Source organism: Haematobia irritans, chromosome 2 (genome assembly GCF_050003625.1).
Source record: "Haematobia irritans isolate KBUSLIRL chromosome 2, ASM5000362v1, whole genome shotgun sequence".
In the NCBI taxonomy this organism is placed as follows: Eukaryota; Metazoa; Arthropoda; class Insecta; order Diptera; family Muscidae; genus Haematobia; species Haematobia irritans.
This window is the reverse complement of record NC_134398.1, coordinates 100,477,162-100,497,720: the sequence shown is the minus strand read 5'-3', so window position 1 is coordinate 100,497,720 and position 20,559 is coordinate 100,477,162. Positions and strand designations below refer to the sequence as shown.

Here is a 20,559-nt window from a genome sequence, read left to right as displayed (position 1 = left end):
TCATTTTTATTGATTTTTTTAACTTTAGTCTTAATGTTTTTTCTTTAAGTTTATATCATGAATTCAGTATAATTCTGTCATATTATGATGACTGTGTTTAAAAAAAAAGCACTAAAGAAGTTTCTTTTCAGTACGCTGATTATATCTTCTTTTGATATTATTGTCTTTAACTTTAGTTTTAATGTTTGTAACGTTGATACAAAGAATTAAATATAAGTCTTTCATTGATGATGACTGCACGTGCTTAAAAAAACCACTAAAAATGTACAAAATTTTTTGACTGACTCGTTCTTTTTTTTTTCAATACCTCGTCAATAATACCCTCCAACAAACGGTACATGTCAAAAATCAGAAAACTATGTATGGGCCTATAAGACCAGCTCAGGACAGCAACACGAAGAGAGGTTTAGCAAAAAAAAAACGCGCCAAAACCACTAATACAATCATCGTTATGGCAATGCAAATAAATCTTCCACGAGAGACAATCTCATTCTCTCTATTCCGAAATTAAAATCACGCATCGGATAGTTATCTATTGTTTAGGGTATGCCGCTTACAAAAATCTATGAAAATGCAATGTGTCCTAGATCGGTAAAATCCCCAACAAATTTCATATGCTTTTACAATATTTGGTATTTCATCAAGAGAACAAAGGAAAGAAAACAAATTGAAGACCAATTAAAAAATCACCCAGTAAAATTATTCATTGTTGAAGCATTTGGTTAACCAAATCATTTGTCTATTATCACAAATAACATTTTTTTGATACCGCTCCCAGATGGTCTTAGGAATAGAACCAATGTTGTAAATAAAGAATATTTGTTGATACACTTGATATTTCGTTCCATAATTAGAATGTTAAGACCTTAGTTGATGAGTCACTCATTATGGGATGCGATGCAAATGCACATCATAGTATTTGGGGAAGTAGTGATACTAATGCAAGGGGAGAGTCGCTAATAGAGTTTATTTTGCGTACTAACCTGGTAGTTTGCAATAAGGGAGATGCACCAACCTTCGTCACCAGGAACAGACAAGAGGTTTTGGACGTAACGTTGACCTCTCCGGAACTGAATGATAAGATATCTGAGTGGCAAGTTTTGAGGGAATATAGCTTCTCAGATCATCGCTACATCAGTTTCAGATTGGCTGTTCGTACTTCAAAGACCATATTTCCGCCAAATGTTAGGAAAGCTGATTGGAATAGGTATAGGGAATCGTTCAATTTGATGATACCGGAAGTGCCGGATACAAATATGAGCACTGTGCAAGATATCGAACACGCAGTGGAGCGGATTACTAAGGCCTTCAACATTTCACTGAAAGCTGTATGCCCTAGAGGAAAGCCAAGGGGAAAAAATCGGCCGCCATGGTGGACTACGGAGTTAAGTAATATGAGGAAATCCTGCAGGAAGCTCTTTAACAAAGCAAAGTCCACAAGAGCTCCGGAGGATTGGGACACTTACAAGATGAATCTGAGAGAATATAAACGAGAACTGAGAAGGTCTCAACAAAACTCTTGGGATGATTACTGTAGCAGTATTGAGAATACGTCAGAGGCTTCCAGACTACGGAAGGTACTAGCGTCCACTAACACCGCTCCAGGTTTCATTAAAACATCGGAGGGAAATTGGACAACGTCCAGTGAGGAGACGTTGGAGGTACTTTTGGACACACACTTCCCTGGAAATCAGACGGTTGAACCAAGTTCCGGCGGTGTAACAGAGGCTCAGCGATCATTTCCTATCGAGGAAATTGTGTCGGAATCTAGAATAAAATGGGCTTTAAATAGCTTTGGACCATTCAAATCCCCCGGACCTGATGGAATTACTCCGGCGGAGTTACAGGCAGTGGCTGAAAGAATTATCCCCTGGTTGACGGTGATATATAAACAATGTGTAAACTTAGCATATATTCCAGAAAAGTGGAGGGAAACAAAAGTCGTCTTCATACCTAAAGCAGGAAAAGCCTCTCACTCGAGTGCGAAGGATTTCCGACCAATCAGCTTATCCTCATTCCTACTTAAGACCCTGGAGAGGATGATAGACATGTATCTTAGAACTAGCGTGGATTCAGGTTTGCTCTCGAAACGACAGCATGCATACTCGAAGGGCAGGTCTACTGAGACCGCATTGCATGAACTGGTCAGCTTTATTGAAAGCTCACTATCTGTCAAAGAATACACAATCGTGGCGTTTCTAGACATCGAAGGGGCGTTCAATAATGTCCATCCGAGCTCGATATTAAATGGACTGAAAACTCTGAATGTTGATCCAGGTATACTTAGGCTGTTAGACGAACTTCTAATGAAGAGACGTATTTCAGCCACACTAGGGCAAGCAAACATACAAAGGTATGTGAACAGAGGCACACCCCAAGGAGGAGTTCTATCACCTCTTCTTTGGAATGTTGCTATAAACAACCTTTTGTTTTCTCTAGAAAAAGAAAGGATAAAAGTAGTGGCATACGCAGATGATGTGGCGCTAGCAGTCAGGGGAAAATTCCCATCCACAATCAGAGATATTATACAGAGAGCTCTCCGGATGACTGAGAAATGGGCGAAAGATAATGGTCTTGGTGTAAATCCAGCAAAGACAGAAATAGTCATGTACTGCAAAGATCGCAAAACTCCCACGGTTAGGCCCATTTCCTTAGGGGGTACTGAAATTTCCTTTGGTGAGTGTGCAAAATACCTTGGCGTTATTTTGGACAGGAAGCTGAATTTTAGGCTTAATATTGAAGAGAGGGCGAGAAAAGCCACGGTAGCTTTGTACTCGTGCAAAAAGGCAATAGGGAAAAAGTGGGGACTAAGACCAAAAATTGTGCATTGGCTATACACGGCAGTGGTTAGACCTATAATGCTATACGGTGTTGTAGTCTGGTGGCCGGCACTTCAGAAACCGACTTGTTTAGATAAAGTTCAGCGTATGGCGAGCTTATGTATCTCAGGCGCATTTAGTAAGACAGGAACAGACTCCCTTAATGTCATGCTACATCTATTGCCTTTAGACATTTTGGCCAAACAGTCAGCTGCAACAACGGCTGTGCGGTTGCGCGAGCTATCGCTATGGTCGGAAAAAATGTACGGTCATAGTTCGGTCCTCAAAGTAATGCCAGATGTGCCTAACGTAGTGGATTACACCCTGGCAAAACCACTTTTCGACAAAAAGTTTGAAACTCTAATTCCCAACAGTGAGGCGTGGTGTACACAGACCCCGGGGAATAAAAGATATATAGATTTCTATACTGATGGCTCCAAATTGAATGGACAAGTGGGGTTCGGAGTATATTCTAAAGATCTGGAAATTCGAATAGCGAAAAGATTACCTAATCACTGTAGTGTTTTTCAGGCTGAAATATTGGCAATAAGAGAGGTGGTGAATTGGCTGAGAAGTAATGTTCCAACAAATATTGGCATTAATATATACTCAGACAGTCAACCTGCAATAAAATCCTTGGACTCTGTGTTCCTTAACTCAAAAACGGCCATAGACTGCCGCAAATCTCTCAACGAGATGGCTGAGCAGTACAATATTCACCTAATATGGGTGCCTGGTCATAGGAACATACCGGGGAACTGTGAAGCAGATGTGTTAGCAAGGCTAGGAACTACCTTACATATTCCAGGGGAACTAGAATCTGTTGGTATGCCTCTGGCCACCTGCAAGCTCTTACTGCGTGAGAAGGCTGTTATGATGGCCAATATTCGATGGGAAAATTGCAAGGGTTGTAACGACACCAAGCAAATATGGCCCCATTTAAACTTAAACCGCACACTAGATATGCTAGTGTTCTCAAGGCGTCAGATAGCACTCCTAATATCTGCTATAACGGGTCGCTGCCTGATAGGCGAATTTGCAAAAACTATAGGTGCGAAGTATAATGACTATTGTATAAGCTGTCATGACGTGGAGGAAAAGGAATCAATTAAACACCTCTTGTGTGAGTGTCCTGCTTTTTGTGTAAGGCGTAAGCGAATTTTAGGAGCATATAGCTTTAGATTACTGGCTGACATGGAAAACGTTAACTTAAGCAGTTTGTTAATGTTTTTGGAGCAATCTGGTTGGTTCCACAAAAGTAAATAATAGAGAAGGTTCAGTGGTTAAGACTAGAAGTGCCCATATGTAATAGGTACTTTTAGTTAAATGTGGTATCACAATGGACTGAATAGTCTAAGTGAGCCTGAAATTTAATCGGGCTGCCACTTTAACCTAACCTAACCTAACCTAACCTAGAATGTTCATTATTACAACCGATTGCCAACCAATCTCTTTTAAGTGTGTATAACTTAAACAATATATTTTAATGTGTTTTAAATTGGACATAAAAAACTACTTGATTAAACAATTAATTGATTTTATTAGAATCAATTAAAAATTTTATTGATGTTGATTGTAAAACTCAATATTTTTTAAAAATTAAAATCTATATAGTAGCTATTTTCAATCACTTTCTTAACTGACTTAGTGTTTTTAGTTTGATTAAAAAATTGATTGTTTGAAATAAATGTTTAATTTAAAATTAAACAAACTTCCATCACTTTATTTAAGTGACTTAGACTTAGTCTTCCAAGTGTGATTAAAAAGCTGATGGTATAAATTATTTTTTATTTCCATCACTTTATTTAACTTAGTTTTCCGAGTTTGATTAAAAAGTTGATGGTATCAAGTAATTTTTAAATTAAAAATTTAAACATTTTCAATCGTTGACTTCATTAACTTAATGTTTTTATATTGATTAAACAGTTAATTGTATCAATTAATTTATTCATTGAACAAATTTTCAACTTAAATCAACTTTTTAAATAGAAATATTTTGTTGATATTTTTTCTGTGTATGATAATATTTAGTTATACTGGCAAATTCGTTAACCACGTTACAGGTGGCGAGTGACTGATCTACGATCTTTGGAGTTCTGTCTTTGGTCGACTACGAGGTCTATTGTCGCATAAAATCTGCGACAATTGACTTTGGACTTCCTTGACATCACAGTAATTTCCCAGATATACAATTAATCTTGAACTATATTCAACTAAAGTTCGGCATTATCTTTGTACTTACCTTATATTTCCATGCATGCAAATACATTACGAGATCTTCTGCCTTTGGGTCTCTGTAACGAACCTTGCATTCATAGCAATGTTTGTCTATGGCCAGTTTTTCGGGGTTAAAGACTAAGTCCGCCGTTTCCTGGTCCGTTTGTGTAGCGACGGTAGCCTTGAACGAAATTTCCAACTATATGACATGTAAAGAGAAGTAAACTTTCTGGATATTTACCTTGGCGTTATTTTCGTTATTGAAACTTTCTGTTTTGGTGTCTTTGTTGCTATTTCCTATGGAGCAGTTAGAAGCATTTTCTTGCAATACGTCTACAGCGGTTGGACTGTTCGAGTATTTTCGTGAAGTTTCTTGGGACAATAGCTCTGTATCGATATCACATTCACCTCTGGATGGTTTAAAGAATGACATCTCTGAATCGCTGTCAATTCCCAACCAGTTTTCTGCGTTATGAATATTAATCAGATCGCGTACCAATTCTTCGTCTGTTTTACCACCAATATCTCCAGCACGACCTTTTACTGGACCAAACACCTCATGATTGTATAAAGGATCATTAGCGACAGGAAAACCTGAAATACATGTAAATAATTGCTATTAAGTTTTATATTTTGTTAACTGCGAGAAGTACGTTGTGCGGATTACATCAACGATAGATGCGTATTTGTCCTCTTTTTGGACCAAATATGAAACTGGTGCTAATTGGATGGTTGGTTGGAAAACGCTTTTTGATTGAATTTGGTTTCTTTTTCGGAAAGGTGTATGGAAACAAACAAGAATTAAAATTTTTACTGATCAAAATCTCATTTTAGTACCCAGCAAAAAAATTTGGAAGTTCTTCCACAACTTTAAAAGCACTTCCAGAAGATACACTCCCAATGATGTTCTTTATTTTAACTACCCTGGAAGTTCTTTTAATTCAATTTTTTATAACTACACCCAGAAAAAAGTGACCCCTTCTTTAAGTTAAAATGAACTCATTGTGAAGAAAGTTGAACTTCGTATAGCGCCAAAGACATTTTTATTTGTTTGAACGATGTGATTTTCGTAGAAATTAGGTATAATGCATTCCATATATTAGTTAACGTTTTCCTATATTTATGTACCACTATACTAAGAATGAAAAAATTTACCTGATTTGAATTCATATATGGAATGATTTTATTGAAAATTTTTCATTCATTTGGACAAATCTTACACATTTGTGGTAAAACTTTTACTTCATAATTAGAACTGCTTACCTTCGTTTTTAAATACAATTTTATTTATTTATATAGGCAATTTTTTCTTCAATAAAATATACGTTTTATTAATATATTTATTAAGAATCAACAGCATCGACTGGCCTTGAAATACTAGTTTATTATTCCACTATTTCCAATTTCCATGTAATGTCATCAACTGTAAAACGCATTTTTCTTCTTGTACCTTTCACTTTTAATAAGTTGCTGCCTAACGATTTTGTCCTCCTTTTATAATTTCAATACCTACAAATATAAAAAATCATAAACCATTTTTGTTACAAAAGGTTAGCGTCACTGAATATTACCTGATAATTGAAGATTCCAAAATGAAGACAAATGAAAGGGTTGTTATTCTGCTGGTGTTTTCTTTCTTTATACGCCATCACGAACATTGATAGATTTATTTTCAAAAAACGAAAATTGTTCTCACTAATTTAAAATAATAAATATTTTATATATTTTATTTGTTATTTATTATATTATTTTACCATATTATTTTTTAACAATTTCTCCGTATACCACAACAACGCGATTCCATCTAAAAAAACAACCCACGCGCAAACATATCGATTACACCCACGCGCAAAGATATCGATTACACCCACGCGCAAACACATCGATTACGATGACAGGTATCGATTACAGGTAGACAACAGAAATATAGGAAAATTTCCTATATTCTAACAAGTGTGTTTCCTTAGGTTTTGAAAGGATTGCATACTTCTTAGTACGAATGACTAAAATATTTTTTTATGTCAAGTGTTGTTCGTATGTATGAAAAACGTTCTATTATAAAGGAAGTCGCAATTATCATTTTATAAGAAATTTTACTAATTTTGAGGAAACTTGGTTTTAGTTCGGTTTTTGTTTATTTTTACGAATGCTTTGTTATCGGTGAATAAAATTTTCTTGTCCAATAGTAAATTCTTATACCCAGCGAAGAAAATAGTATGAGTAAAATTCCATGCCTTATTCTAGTTAATGAACTATTCCTAACTGCTTACAGTTTAGGTTTTTTTTACTGAAACGAGTAAATTTTATTATTTCTCACAAAAATTTACCTTAATGGAAATAAAATGGATAAACTATATTGATGAAAAATTTTTCCTTTAGTTTCGAAGGCACTTTTTTCTGGGTGTAGTTTTTTTCATACTTTTAATGGGTAATTTTAACTTTTTTTGTTTCAAATAGGCCAAAAACAGAGTAAGAATTCATAAAATGGTACAAATCATTTAAATTTTGTCGAAACAAATTCTAAATCCAATCTGAAAAAATTGTGAACTTTTGAAAATATTTGAGGTCAAACGTTACTGACAAGCGTTAGAATCCATTAAAAATTATAAAAGTTATTTATTTGACAAACCATCACAGAATTTTTTTAATTTACATCCAAAACATTGAATTCGGATCACACCTAAAGAAGTGATGCTTTTAATTATAATTTCTTTATATTAAAAAAATTTTTCCTTAATATTGTGTAAATTGAATATGTTGGATTAAAATCGAGTTGATCGAGTTAAGCAATGGACCAATTTCATGAAATAAAACTGTGCGCTGATAATAATGCATTTTTTTAGTTTTTGTTAATATTTTCAATGGAAAACGATGACATTTTCCCATTGCATACCTTCAATAAACGTAGATTGTGTTCCCTTTTTACATATACATAAAAATTCTTTTTCTGATTCAATCACGAAAATAATTGATCTAATTAATTTTTTAATTGAAATATCTTCAAGAAAATGATAGTATCAATCACTGTTAATTGGGCATAAAAATTAATTGATTAAAAAATTAATTGATTTGATTTGACAATTTCAATTAATTTTTTAATTGATTCTATTAAAAATTTAACTGATTCAGTTAAACATTTAATTGACGTTGATTGCAATAAAATAAATTAAAATTTTTATTGATTCAATCAAAAATTTAATTGATGTCGATTGGAAAAGTCAATCAGTTGTTTGATAGATTCAATTAATTATTTCGTTAAAGTTTTAAATTAAATCAGTTAAACAATTAAATAAGGTCTGCAATCGACATGGATTATTTTATTAATTAAATTTGTTGAACTCCGTTCCCCAAAATTTAATATTAGTGCTAAGATTTCAATAATTTTAATTGCTCTCCTCATGAATTAATCTTAAATAACGTTTAAATATTTGAATTGTCTTGAATTACCAATCCAACTGAATTATTGTTATCGATACCTGAAATATTTAAAGAGTGGAAACCCTAAAGCTTTCACTCAATATATCTTAAGAACTTGTCCCTTTCTAAAATGAATTCATATAATATTGTTGTATGTACTAAAACATAATGTCGATCTAACACTTCATTTTTTAACTTCACTTGTGCTTTAACTTTGATCTTGGTAAGTTGCCGCCATCCTTAATAAAATCCCATTTTGTTCACTGAAACTGAAACTTGCCTTTTGCTATCTTCTCCTTTTCTTTCCATACAAACTTTTTACAATTTTGAGAGCTAACAAATAAATTACAGTTAATTTGAATAATTAATTATTTAATATAAACCGCTCATTTTCTAACCATGTGGTCTTATTTTGATTAAAAAATTGATTGGATCAATTAATTTTTTTATTAAAAATTAAAAAAATTGAAACATTTTTTTAACTGACTTAGTTTGATTAAAAAGGCAATTGTATCAATTAGATTTTAGTTAAAAATTTAAAAATTTTCAATCATTGACCTAGTGACTTACTGTTTCTAGTTTGATTAAAAGTTAAATGTATCAATTAATTTTCTAACTGAAATCGGTTTCAGCTTCAACAACCTTTTTAAATTACTGACACAAGTAATTTCAAATGTTCTGTTAATATATTTTTTCCACTTTTAGCGCATGTCCATTTGTTGTTGCACACCAAAGGCCTGCTCAAGCCTATTGTGCAAAATACCTTGGCGTTATTTTGGACAGGAAGCTGAACTTTAAGCTTAATATTGAAGAAAGGGCGAGAAAGGCAACTGTAGCTTTGTACTCGTGCAAAAAGGCAATAGGAAAAAAGTGGGGACTAAAACCAAAAATTGTGCATTGGCTATACACGGCAGTGGTTAGACCTATAATGCTATATGGTGTTGTAGTCTGGTGGCCGGCACTTCAGAAACCGACTTGTGTAGATAAAGTTCAGCGTATGGCGTGTTTGTGTATTTCAGGCGCATTCAGCAAGACAGGAACAAATTCCCTTAATGTCATGCTGCATCTATTGCCTTTAGACATTTTGGCCAAACAGACAGCTGCAACAACGGCTGTGTGGTTGCGCGAACTATCGCTGTGGTCGGAAAAAGGTTACGGTCACAGTTCGGTCCTCAAAATAATGCCAGATGTGCCTAACGTAGTGGATTACACTTTGGCGAGTCCACTTTTCGACAAAAAGTTAGAGACTCTAATCCCCAACAGTGAGGCGTGGTGCGCACAGACCCCGGGGAATAAAGAATATATAGATTTCTACACTGATGGCTCCAAATTGGATGGACAAGTGGGGTTCGGAGTATATTCTAATGATTTGGAACTTCGAATAGCGAAAAGATTATCTAATCACTGTAGTGTTTTTCAGGCTGAAATATTAGCAATAAGAGAGGTGGCGAATTGGCTGAGAAGTAATGTTCCAAAAAATGTGGGCATTAATATATACTCAGACAGTCAACCTGCAATAAAATCCTTGAACTCTGTGTTCCTCAACTCGAAAACGGCTATCGACTGCCGCAAATCTCTCAATGAGATGGCTGAGCAGTACAATATTCACCTAATATGGGTGCCTGGCCATAGGAACATACCGGGGAACTGCGAAGCGGATGAGTTGGCAAGGCTAGGGACTACCTTACATATTCCAGGGGAACTAGAATTTGTTGGTATGCCCCTAGCTATCTGCAAGCTCATGCTGCGTGAGAAGGCTGTTATGATGGCAAATGTTCGATGGGAGAATTGCAAGGGTTGTAACGACACCAAGCAAATATGGCCCCATTTCAACTTAAACCGCACACTAGATATGCTAATGTTCTCGGACGTCAGATATCACTCCTGATATCTGCTATAACGGGTCGCTGCCTGATAGGCGATTTTGCAAAAACTATTGGCGCGAAGTATAATGACTATTGTATGAGCTGTCATGATGCGGAGGAAAAATAATCAATTAAACACCTCTTGTGTGAGTGTCCTGCATTTTGTGTAAAGCGCAAGCAACTTTTAGGAGCATATAGCTTCAGATTACTGGCGGATTTGGAAAACGTTAACTTAAGCAGTCTGCTAATGTTTTTGGAACAATCTGGTTGGTTCAACAAAGAAAAATAATCAAGAAGGTTCAGCGGTTATAACTAGAAGTGCCCATATGTAATAGGTACTTTTAGTTAATGTGGTATAACAATGGACTGAATAGTCTAAGTGAGCCTGAATCTTAATCGGGCTGCCACTTTAACCTAACCTAACCTAACCTAAGCCTATTCGATGTAGTCAATGTTCTAGTGAAGGCAGTTCACTTCACAAATACTACGAATGTTTCAATTAATGGACAGAAGAGAAACGCTGAAATTCCATTACAATGTCAAGCATTGTAGAGCCATCATATTCAAAATTAATGGTTGTAAAGTTCTTTTCGATATTTTGGTTTCATTGTAATCATTACACCATAAGTAAAACATAACCTTTTTAGGGAAGACAGAATATTTATTTTAGCAAAGACGAAACTTCGTATACCCCACGAATTAACTATCAATCGAAAAAACACCATTGTCGATCACTTGATTTGCAAAAATCAGCGAATGCAAACTGTCAGCGGGATTGTGCTTTCTATTTTATGTGTGATCTACTATTCCTGCTGTTCATATTTTGCTCAACCTGTTGCTGTGATCCTGTTTTCTTCCTCATGGTGCCGTAGCTATGATCCTGTGTATTCAAGAACCATATGTTTATAGAAACAAAATATGTGAATTTAGTACTACGGGGTTCAAACTATTGTAGTATACTATTGCAGTATGGTAATGACGTAATCGAGCCTGTATAATTGCTAAAAACGAGCTTAAATTGTTTCTGCTTCCTTCAATGTGCAATGCAGACACTGCCGTTGCCAGTTTAAAAATAGCCAAATGCAAATATTGGGTATCTTCGGTCTGAATGAGGCATGTGCTGTAAACACCTCAGTTGAGGAGTCATTGAAAACAAAGACAAAACTCATTATGGGATGCGATGCAAATGTACATCGTAGTATATGGGGAAGTGGTGACATTAATACAAGAGGAGAGTCACTCCTAGAGTTTATTTTGCGTAATAATTTGATAGTTTGCAATGAGGGAGATGCCCCAACCTTTGGTACTAAAAGCAGGCAAGAGGTTTTGGACGTCACCTTGGCCTCGCAAGAACTGAATGAAATTATATCTGAGTGGCAGGTTTTAAGTGAACATAGCTTCTCAGATCATCTCTACTAGAGGTCTGCACAATTCTATTTGTATATGCAGAGTACACGTGTACTTGCTACATGAGTAAATCTATTTAAGGGAGTCTCAAAACAATTGGTACACATTTAGATGAACACCAAAAGCTACGAGTAACTTCTTGTTGCTACTCTGATGTATTCACTACCAACAAACACATATTCCTCTTTCGCTCTTATTGAAGTGTACTCAGAGTGATCATGTCGAGTACATTGCGAGAACAAAACTGCATAGAGTACTACATGTACAACATGCAGTTTAAGAAATAGAAATAACTGTTATTCTCCATTCTATATGTTTTCGGTTTGTTAAACAGAAGGAATAAGGTTAAGGTAAGTGTGTGACATACATATATAAAATATGTTACGTACCTACATATCTATGGCTAATTACAATGGAAAGTGTTGCTTTATACATAACTCAGAAATACTTGTGGAACCACGTGAAGGGAACAGAATGTTCTACTCTTTCTCAAGTACTTACATTTTTTTGTTTTTTTTTTTTCGAAAAACATACGGTTTCGGATAAGTACACGATGGTATTTGATAAACAAGTGTTCTCTTCACTTCACTACTTGCGCTCTGAGAGAAAGAGTGTGTATGTACCATATTCGACAGCGAATTGCATACATGTAGTGAAAAGTTATTCGATGCAGATGTCTAATCTCTACATCAGTTTCAAATTTGATGTTCATACCACCAAGACCACATTTCCGCCAAATGGAATATGTATAGGGAATCAATGTGATGATACCGGAAATACCAGAGACAAATATGAGCACTGTGCATTATATCGAACACGCAGTGGAGGGGATTACTAAGGCCTTCAACATCTCACTGAAAGATGCATGCCCTAGAGGGAAGCCAAGGGGGAAAAATCGACCACCATGGTGGTCTACGGAGTTAATAATATGAGGAAATCCTGCAGGAAGCTCTTTAACAAAGCAAAGTCCACCAGAGCTCCTGAGGATTGGGACGTTTACAAAAAGAATCTGAGAGGATACAAGCGAGAACTGAGAAAGGCTCAGCATAACTCTTGGAATGATTACTGCAGCAGTATTGAGAATACGCCCGTAGCTTCCAGACTACGGAAGGTTCTAGCATCCACCAACTCCGCTCCAGGTTTCATTAAAACATCGGAGGGCACTTGGACAACATCCAATGAGGAGACGCTGGAAGTACTATTGGACACACATTTTGCTGGAAAGCAGACGGTTGAACCAGGTTCTGGCGGTGCCACAGTGGCTCAGCGGTCGTTTCCTATCGAGGAAATTGTATCGGAATCTAGAATAAGATGGGCGTTAAATAGCTTTGGACCATTCAAATCCCCCGGACCTGATGGAATTACTCCGGCGGAGTTACAAGCAGTGACTGACAAAATGATCAACAACTTATCATATATACCAGGAAAGCGGAGGGAAACAAAAGTCGTTTTCATACCTAAAGCGGGAAAAGCCTCTCACTCGAGGGCGAAGGATTTCCGACCAATCAGCTTATCCCCAATCCTACTTAAGATTCTGGAGAGATATTAGATAGATATTTATCTTAGAACTAGCATCGATTCAAGTTTGTTCTCGAAACGACAGCATACATACTCGAAGGGCAGGTCGACTGAGACCGCATTACATGAACTAGTCAGCTTTATTGAAAGCTCACTATCCGCCAAAGAATACACAATCGTTGCGTTTCTAGACATCGAAGGGGCGTTCAATAATGTCCCTCCGAGCTCGATATTAAATGGACTGACAACTCTGAATGTTGATCCATGTATACTCAGGCTGTTAGACGAACTGCTAATGAAGAGACGTATTTCAGCCACACTAGGACAAGCAAACATACAAAAGTATGTGAAAAGAGACACTCCCCAAGGAGGAGTTCTATCCCCTCTTCTTTGGAATGTTGCTATAAATAACTTTCTGGTTACCCTAGAAAAAGAAAGGATAAAAGTGGTGGCATACGCAGATGATGTGGCTCTAGCAGTCAGGGGAAAATTCCCATCCACAATCAGAGATGTTATTCAGAGGGCCCTCCGGATGACTGAGAAATGGGCGAAAGACAATGGTCTTGGGGTAAATCCTGCAAAGACAGAACTAGTCATGTACTGCAAAGATCGCAAAACTCCCACGGTTAGGCCCATTTCCTTAGGGGGTATTGAAATTCCCTTTGGTGAGTGTGCAAAATACCTTGGCGTTATTTTGGACAGGAAGCTGAACTTTAAGCTTAATATTGAAGAAAGGGCGAGAAAAGCAACGGTAGCTTTGTACTCGAGCAAAAAGGCAAAAGGAAAAAAGTGGTGACTAAAACCAAAAATTGTGCATTGGCTATACACGGCAGTGGTTAGACCTATAATGCTATATGGTGTTGTAGTCTGGTGGCCGGCACTTCACCAGCCAACAAGATTAGACAAAGTTCAGCATATGGCGTGTTTGTGTATCTCAAGCGCATTCAGCAAGACAGGAACAAACTCCCTTAATGTCATGCTGCATCTATTGCCTGTGCGGTTGCGCGAGCTATCGCTGTGGTCGGAAAAAAGTTACCGTCACAGTTCGGTCCTCAAAATAATGCCAGATGTGCCTAACGTAGTTGATTACACTTTGTCGAGTCCACTTTTCGACAAAAAGTTTGAGACTCTAATCCCCAACAGTGAGGCGTGGTGCACACAGACCCCGGGGAATAAAGAATATATAGATTTCTACACTGATTGCTCCAAATTGGTTGGACAATTGGGTTTCGGAGTATATTCTAATGATCTGGAACTTCGAATAGCGAAAATATTACCTAATCACTGTAGTGTTTTTCAGGCTGAAATATTAGCAATAAGAGTGGTGGCGAATTGGCTGAGAAGTAACGTTCCAAAAAATGTGGGCGTTAATATATACTCAGACAGTCAACCTGCAATAAAATACTTGGGCTCTGTGTTCCGCAACTCGAAAACGGCCATCGACTGCCGCTAATCTCTCAATGAGATGGCTGAGCAGTACAATATGGGAGCCTGGCCATAGGAACATATCGGGGAACTGCGAAGCGGATGAGTTGGCAAGGCTAGGGACTACCTTACATATTCCAGGGGAACTAGAATCTGTTGGTATGCCCCTGGCTACCTGCAAGCTCATGCTGCGTGAGAAGGCTGTTATGATGGCAAATCTTCGATGGGAGAATTGCAAGGGCTGTAATGACACCAAGCAAATATGGCCTCATTTAAACTTAAACCGCACACTAGATATGCTAGTGTTCTCGAGACGTCAGATATCACTCCTGATATATGTTATAACGGGTCGCTGCATGATATGCGATTTTACAAAAACTATAGGCGCGAAGTATAATGACTATTGTATGAGCTGTCATGATGCGGAGGAAAAGGAAGCAATTAAACACCTCTTGTGTGAGTGTCCTGCATTTTGTGTAAAGCGCAAGCAACTTTTAGGAGCATATAGTCTGCAAATGTTTTTGGAACAATCTGGTTGGTCCAACAAAGAAAAATAATCAAGAAGGTTCAGCGGTTAAAACTAGAAGTGCCCATATGTAATAGGTACTTTTAGTTAATGTGGTATCACAATGGACTGAATCGTCTAAGTGAGCCTGAATCTTAATCGGGCTTCCACTTTAACCTAACCTAACCTAATCCATTAATTTTAAGAATTAATAAATAAATGAATAATGTGTATTATTGTTTAAAATGTAAAATGTAATTAAGAGAACAATTAGTTTTACATAAATAATGTTAGTAATAATTAAATATATAACTAAATTATATAATATTTGTTTTGTATATATGCCAGACGATTGCATTTGTAACTCGACTCATGCATATGCATATGCCAGACGTCTACAGTAACTAGACTCACGCATATACATAATCCAGACGTCTACAAGTGTAATTCGACTCACGCATGTGCACACTCGCTACCGCAACCGTGTGAATATGCTGACAAGGTATATTCAAAGGTGTGCACACCTAAACCATAATTTAAACATTTTTTATTTCAATAAAGAAGTGATGGGCCTAGTGAACAGATCGCTAGTTATCGCATTTGTTTTGATTTTTTTAATTTATTTAGGAGTGAACACTTTTTTGCTGCATATAACACCATTTTAATTGCATTCAAAATTAATCGTATTTAGAAATACAAATGAATTTGAATTTTTATTAACGAATAATTTTGTGCTTAATCTTATTTTTACCTTTAAGGCCGATATAAATTTGGCATTATCGCGCTAAAATGGCTATGTTTTCATGGTTACTTTTCTGTAATAATTTATTTTAAAGAAAATAAACTTATTCAATTGTTGCTTTGGATCAATCCCCCCCAAATTATAACATAATTTTCCCAAAAAAGTTAATATGTTATTCTGGTTTTACCGATTCGAGTTTTGCCGCTAAAAAATAGTTTTAGCGGCAAAACTGAACTTAATGCCCGCTTTTATTTTTGAAGGTATCCGTCAACTCCTCTTGGACTACTTATTAATAAAGAGGAACTAAACTTTGTTGCTACACAGAAACAAAAGTGTCTCGTAAATTTAAGAAGATTTTTACAAAAATTTATTACAAGAATTTTCCAGAATTTTAGTTCATTTTTCGTATCTTCAACGAAGATACAACAGCCTACGTTATTTCAACCGTCGAACGGAACGGACGTGTTTTTTAATAGCGGATAAAATCATCGTAATAAGTACCTACTACGAATTTCAAGTGTGGTGGGATATTAGGCCACCATGCAGAGAAATTCAAAGACATCCACTGGGTTGCTAACTTCAGGGCCCAGTGGACGGGTATCGACTGAAGTTATAAATTTGGGCAATGACCAAGAGTTAGGCCCAATTAGTCGACCTGTAGACGGGTCGACAGGTGGCGACAATTTGACAAGTCGGACCTTTTCCAAGGTAACGGCATCAAAAGGAGGTAATCCCTCACGAAAGAGATTCAAAGAACGCAGAAATGCTTTGTTTATCCTAAAGAAATTAGGATCAGTCGACCCAAGCACGTTGTCGGCTAAACAAAGCGATTCCTTAAAATGGGCTCAAGGAATTCTTGAGGCTGGAAAAAGGGAACGATCACCGGATGAGCTGCCATCCTCCAAAAGGGATCAACGATCGTTTGCCTCAGTTGCTAAAGACAGCCTTGTGATGGCTATCATAAATAAAGGAGCATTGGACGGTATGGTTCCAAAGCAAAAATGGGGGGAAATTGAGAATGCTTTGTCTGGCGTCTACTCACAGGTGCTGGAAAAGTTTCCCGGCCCAAATCCTCGACACCAAGAGGCTGGTTGGTATCAAGGACGATTTAAGCTAGTCGCATTTGAGGACCAGAGGTCTATAGAATATTTTAAAGCTGCTCTGATATTAATTGGTGAAGTTTGGGAAGGAGCTGCTCTAGAGTTAGTCGAGAAGAAAGACATACCGGCTAGACCAAGAGCACATGCGTGGATACCTGCAAACCCTCCTGACCCTGAATCTATTTTAAATAGACTGAAACAATGCAATCCAGATCTTCCAACAGCTGATTGGAAGGTTGGCCGTTTGGATGAAGTGGATGGGCCAAGACGGCATGCAGTGTTTATATTGAACACTCAGTCTTTGCCACATCTAGCAAAGTCCCAGGGCCGTGTATGTTATGGCTTTCATTATATCCAAATGAAGGTGTATAAAAACGATCAGCTAAAGGATTCAGAAATGGACAAGCCTCTGTCTGAATCAGAAGTAAGCGGATCCTCTTGCGAAGTCGAGGGGGCTACCAAGCCATTTGAAAACATGGATAGATACCGTATGCGTGAGGAGGCTTCTACTGCCTCAGAACTCACCAAAGTTGAACCTATGGTTATTGCGAGAGTCACCGATATCTCTGAAGAGGACATTCTTGATGACTCGATTGAAGCGACTGATGTGACGGTTGTTGAAAATCTCGATGGTCCTACGGATCCTCCAGATAAATCTTCATCATTGTAAGGCTGCATGTGCTGCCTTAAAAGTTCTCCTGATGAAAGGGGACATATATATAGTTCTTATTCAAGAACCATATGTTTATAAAAACAAAATATGTGAATTAAGTACTCCGGGGTTCAAACTATTGCAGTATACTGGTAATGATGTAAATCGAGCCTGTATAATTGCTAAAAACGAGCTCAATTTGTTTCTGCTTCCTTCAATGTGCAATACAGACACTGTCGTTGCAAGTTTAGAAATAGCCAAATGCAAATATTGGGTATCTTCGGTCTACATGGGACATGACAGGGAGATGCCTCCATATGCCGTTAAGACCTTAGTGGAGGAGTCACTGAAAACAAAGACGAAACTCATTATGGGATGCGATGCGAATGCACATCATAGTATATGGGGAAGTAGTGATACTAATGCAAGGGGAGAGTCGCTAATAGAGTTTATTTTGCGTACTAATCTGGTAGTTTGCAACAAGGGAGATGTCCCAACCTTTGTCACTAAAAACAGGCAAGAGGTTTTGGACATCACCTTGGCCTCGCAAGAACTGAATGAAATGATATCTGAGTGGCAGGTTTTAAGTGAACACAGCTTCTCAGATCATCGCTACATCAGTTTCAAATTTGATGTTCATATCACCAAGATCATATTTCCGCCAAATGTTAGGAAAGCTGACTGGAATAGGTATAGGGAATCGTTCAATATGATGATACCGGAAATAACAGAGACAAATATGAGAAATGTGCAAGATATCGAACACGCAGTGGAGCGGATTACTAAGGCCTTCAACATCTCACTGAAAGCTGCATGCCCTAGAGGAAAGCCAAGGGGGAAACATCGACCACCATGGTGGTCTACGGAATTAAGTAATATGAGGAAATCCTGCAGGAAGCTCTTTAACAAGGCAAAGTCCACCAGAGCTCCTGAGGATTGGGACGTTTACAAAAAGAATCTGAGAGGATACAAGCGAGAACTGAGAAAGGCTCAGCATAACTCTTGGAATGATTACTGCAGCAGTATTGAGAATACGCCCGTAGCTTCCAGACTACGGAAGGTTCTAGCATCCACCAACTCCGCTCCAGGTTTCATTAAAACATCGGAGGGCAATTGGACAACGTCCAGTGAGGAGACGCTGGAGGTACTATTGGACACACATTTTCCTGGAAATCAGACGATTGAACCATGTACTGGCGGTGCCACAGTTGCTCAGCAGTCGTTTCCTCTCGAGGAAATTGTATCGGAAACTAGAATAAGATGGGCGCTAAATAGCTTTGGACCATTCAAATCCCCTGGACCTGATGGAATTACTCCGGCGGAGTTACAAGCTGTAACTGACAAAATTATCCCCTGGTTGTAGGTGATATATAAAGGATGTATCAACTTATCATATATCCCAGGAAAGTGGAGGGAAACAAAAGTCGTTTTCATACCTAAAGCGGGAAAAGCCTCTCACTCGAGGGCGAAGGATTTCCGACCAATCAGCTTATCCTCATTCCTACTTAAGACTCTGGAGAGGATGATAGATATTTATCTAAGAACTAGCATCGATTCAAGTTTGTTCTCGAAACGACAGCATGCATACTCGAAGGGCAGGTCTACTGAGACCGCACTACATGAACTAGTTAGCTTTATTGAAAGCTCACTATCTGTCAAAGAATACACAATCGTGGCGTTTCTAGACATCGAAGGGGCGTTCAATAATGTCCATCCGAGCTCGATATTAAATGGACTGACAACTCTGAATGTTGATCCATGTATACTCAGGCTGTTAGACGAACTGCTAATGAAGAGACGTATTTCAGCCACACTAGGACAAGCAAACATACAAAAGTATGTGAACAGAGGCACTCCTCAAGGAGGAGTTCTATCACCTCTTCTTTGGAATGTTGCTATAAACGACCTTCTGGTTTCCCTAGAAAAAGAAAGGATACAAGTGGTGGCATACGCAGATGATGTGGCGCTAGCAGTCAGGGGAAAATTCCCATCAACAATTAGAGATATTATACAGAGATCCCTCCGGATGACTGAGAAATGGGCGAAAGATAATGGTCTTGGGGTAAATCCTGCAAAGACAGAAATAGTCATGTACTGCAAAGATCGCAAAACTCCCACGGTTAGGCCCATTTCCTTAGGGGGTATTGAAATTCCCTTTAGGGAGTGTGCAAAATACCTTGGCGTTATTTTGGACAGGAAGCTGAACTTTAAGCTTAATATTGAAGAAAGGGCGAGGAAAGCAACGGTAGCTTTATACTCGTGCAAAAAGGCAATATGGAAAAAGTGGGGACTAAAACCAAAAATTGTACATTGGCTATACACGGCAGTGGTTAGACCTATAATGCTATATGGTGTTGTAGTCTGGTGGCCGGCACTTCACCAGCCGACAAGTTTAGACAAAGTTCAGCGTATGGCGTGCTTGTGTATCTCAGGTGCATTCAGCAAGACAGGAACAAACTCCCTTAATGTCATACTGCATCTATTGCCTTTAGACATTTTGGCCAAACAGTCAGCTGCAACAACGGCTGTGCGGTTGCGCGAGCTATCGCTGTGGTCGGAAAAAAGTTACGGTCACAGTTCGGTCCTCAAAATAATGACAGATGTGCCTAACGTAGTGGATTACACTTTGGCAAGTCCACTTTTCGACAAAAAGTTTGAGACTCTAATTCCCAACAGTGAGGCGTGGTGTACACGGACCCCGGGGAATAAAAGATATATAGATTTCTACACTGATGGCTCCAAATTGGATGGCCAAGTGGGTTTCGGAGTATATTCTAAAGATCTGGAACATCGAATAGCGAAAAGATTACCTGATCACTGTAGTGTTTTTCAGGCTGAAATATTAGCAATAAGAGAGGTGGCGAATTGGCTGAGAAGTAATGTTCCAAAAAA

At 37.8% G+C, this 20,559-nt stretch overlaps 1 protein-coding gene and 1 long non-coding RNA gene across 7 annotated transcripts in view; both read right to left on the bottom strand.

Moving 5' to 3' along the window:
• Positions 1-20,559, bottom strand: part of LOC142225870 (pseudouridylate synthase RPUSD2-like) — a 515,296-nt gene that overhangs the window by 60,946 nt on the left and 433,791 nt on the right. For all 6 annotated transcript variants that reach the window (XM_075295721.1, XM_075295716.1, XM_075295720.1 and 3 more), the window contains 2 exons: positions 5,278-5,630; positions 5,062-5,217 (listed from right to left, as the gene is read on the bottom strand). In XM_075295721.1, the coding sequence (XP_075151836.1) occupies positions 5,062-5,217; positions 5,278-5,630 (509 nt within the window). The remainder of the gene's footprint in view (positions 1-5,061; positions 5,218-5,277; positions 5,631-20,559) is intronic.
• LOC142223503 (uncharacterized) lies at positions 6,403-6,850 on the bottom strand. Its single transcript, XR_012718760.1, has 3 exons — positions 6,791-6,850; positions 6,608-6,731; positions 6,403-6,545 (listed from the first exon to the last, which is right to left on the bottom strand). It is a non-coding gene; the product is annotated as an uncharacterized LOC142223503 (long non-coding RNA).